This window comes from Bison bison, unplaced genomic scaffold (genome assembly GCF_000754665.1).
Source record: "Bison bison bison isolate TAMUID 2011002044 unplaced genomic scaffold, Bison_UMD1.0 scf7180017864223, whole genome shotgun sequence".
Classification (NCBI taxonomy): domain Eukaryota; kingdom Metazoa; phylum Chordata; class Mammalia; order Artiodactyla; family Bovidae; genus Bison; species Bison bison.
In genome coordinates this window covers 2,703,216-2,703,590 of record NW_011494795.1, presented here as the reverse complement: position 1 = coordinate 2,703,590, position 375 = coordinate 2,703,216, and the positions used below count along the sequence as shown (strand labels likewise).

General features: G+C 75.2%; 1 protein-coding gene across 1 annotated transcript in view; it reads right to left on the bottom strand.

Annotated features, from left to right (window-relative positions):
• The window catches only part of RADIL (Ras association and DIL domains), a 53,202-nt gene that overhangs the window by 2,289 nt on the left and 50,538 nt on the right, over positions 1 to 375 (bottom strand). Inside the window, 2 exon segments of the mRNA XM_010845800.1 lie at positions 51 to 85; positions 188 to 356. Coding sequence (XP_010844102.1) covers positions 51 to 85; positions 188 to 356 — 204 coding nt within the window.

Here is a 375-nt window from a genome sequence, read left to right as displayed (position 1 = left end):
GCAGTCGTCCGTTCCACCACACTGCCCGAGCGCCCTCTCCGGCCCCCCACCCTAGGGCCCATCTTGTGCTCCAGGGTGACAGGCGCTCAGGGGCGACGCTGACAGCCCAGCCAAACATGCCGCCCGACTCCGCGGGGGAAGGACCCTGAGGGAACCGCCGGGGCGCAGGGCAGGCTGGTGGGCTCACCTTCCCAGGAGGCGCCCCGCGGGCCGCCGGGCCCCGTCCTCCGCCCTTCCGGGAGCGCCCTCCCGCAGGCACTGCTGCCTTCGGGCCAGTCGGGAGCCGCGGGGTCCAGGCCCAGCGGTGTGCCTGGGGGTGTGAGCAGGCACGACGGGTCCCCATGAGGGTCCACGGCCTGGAGGCCCCCACGGCTC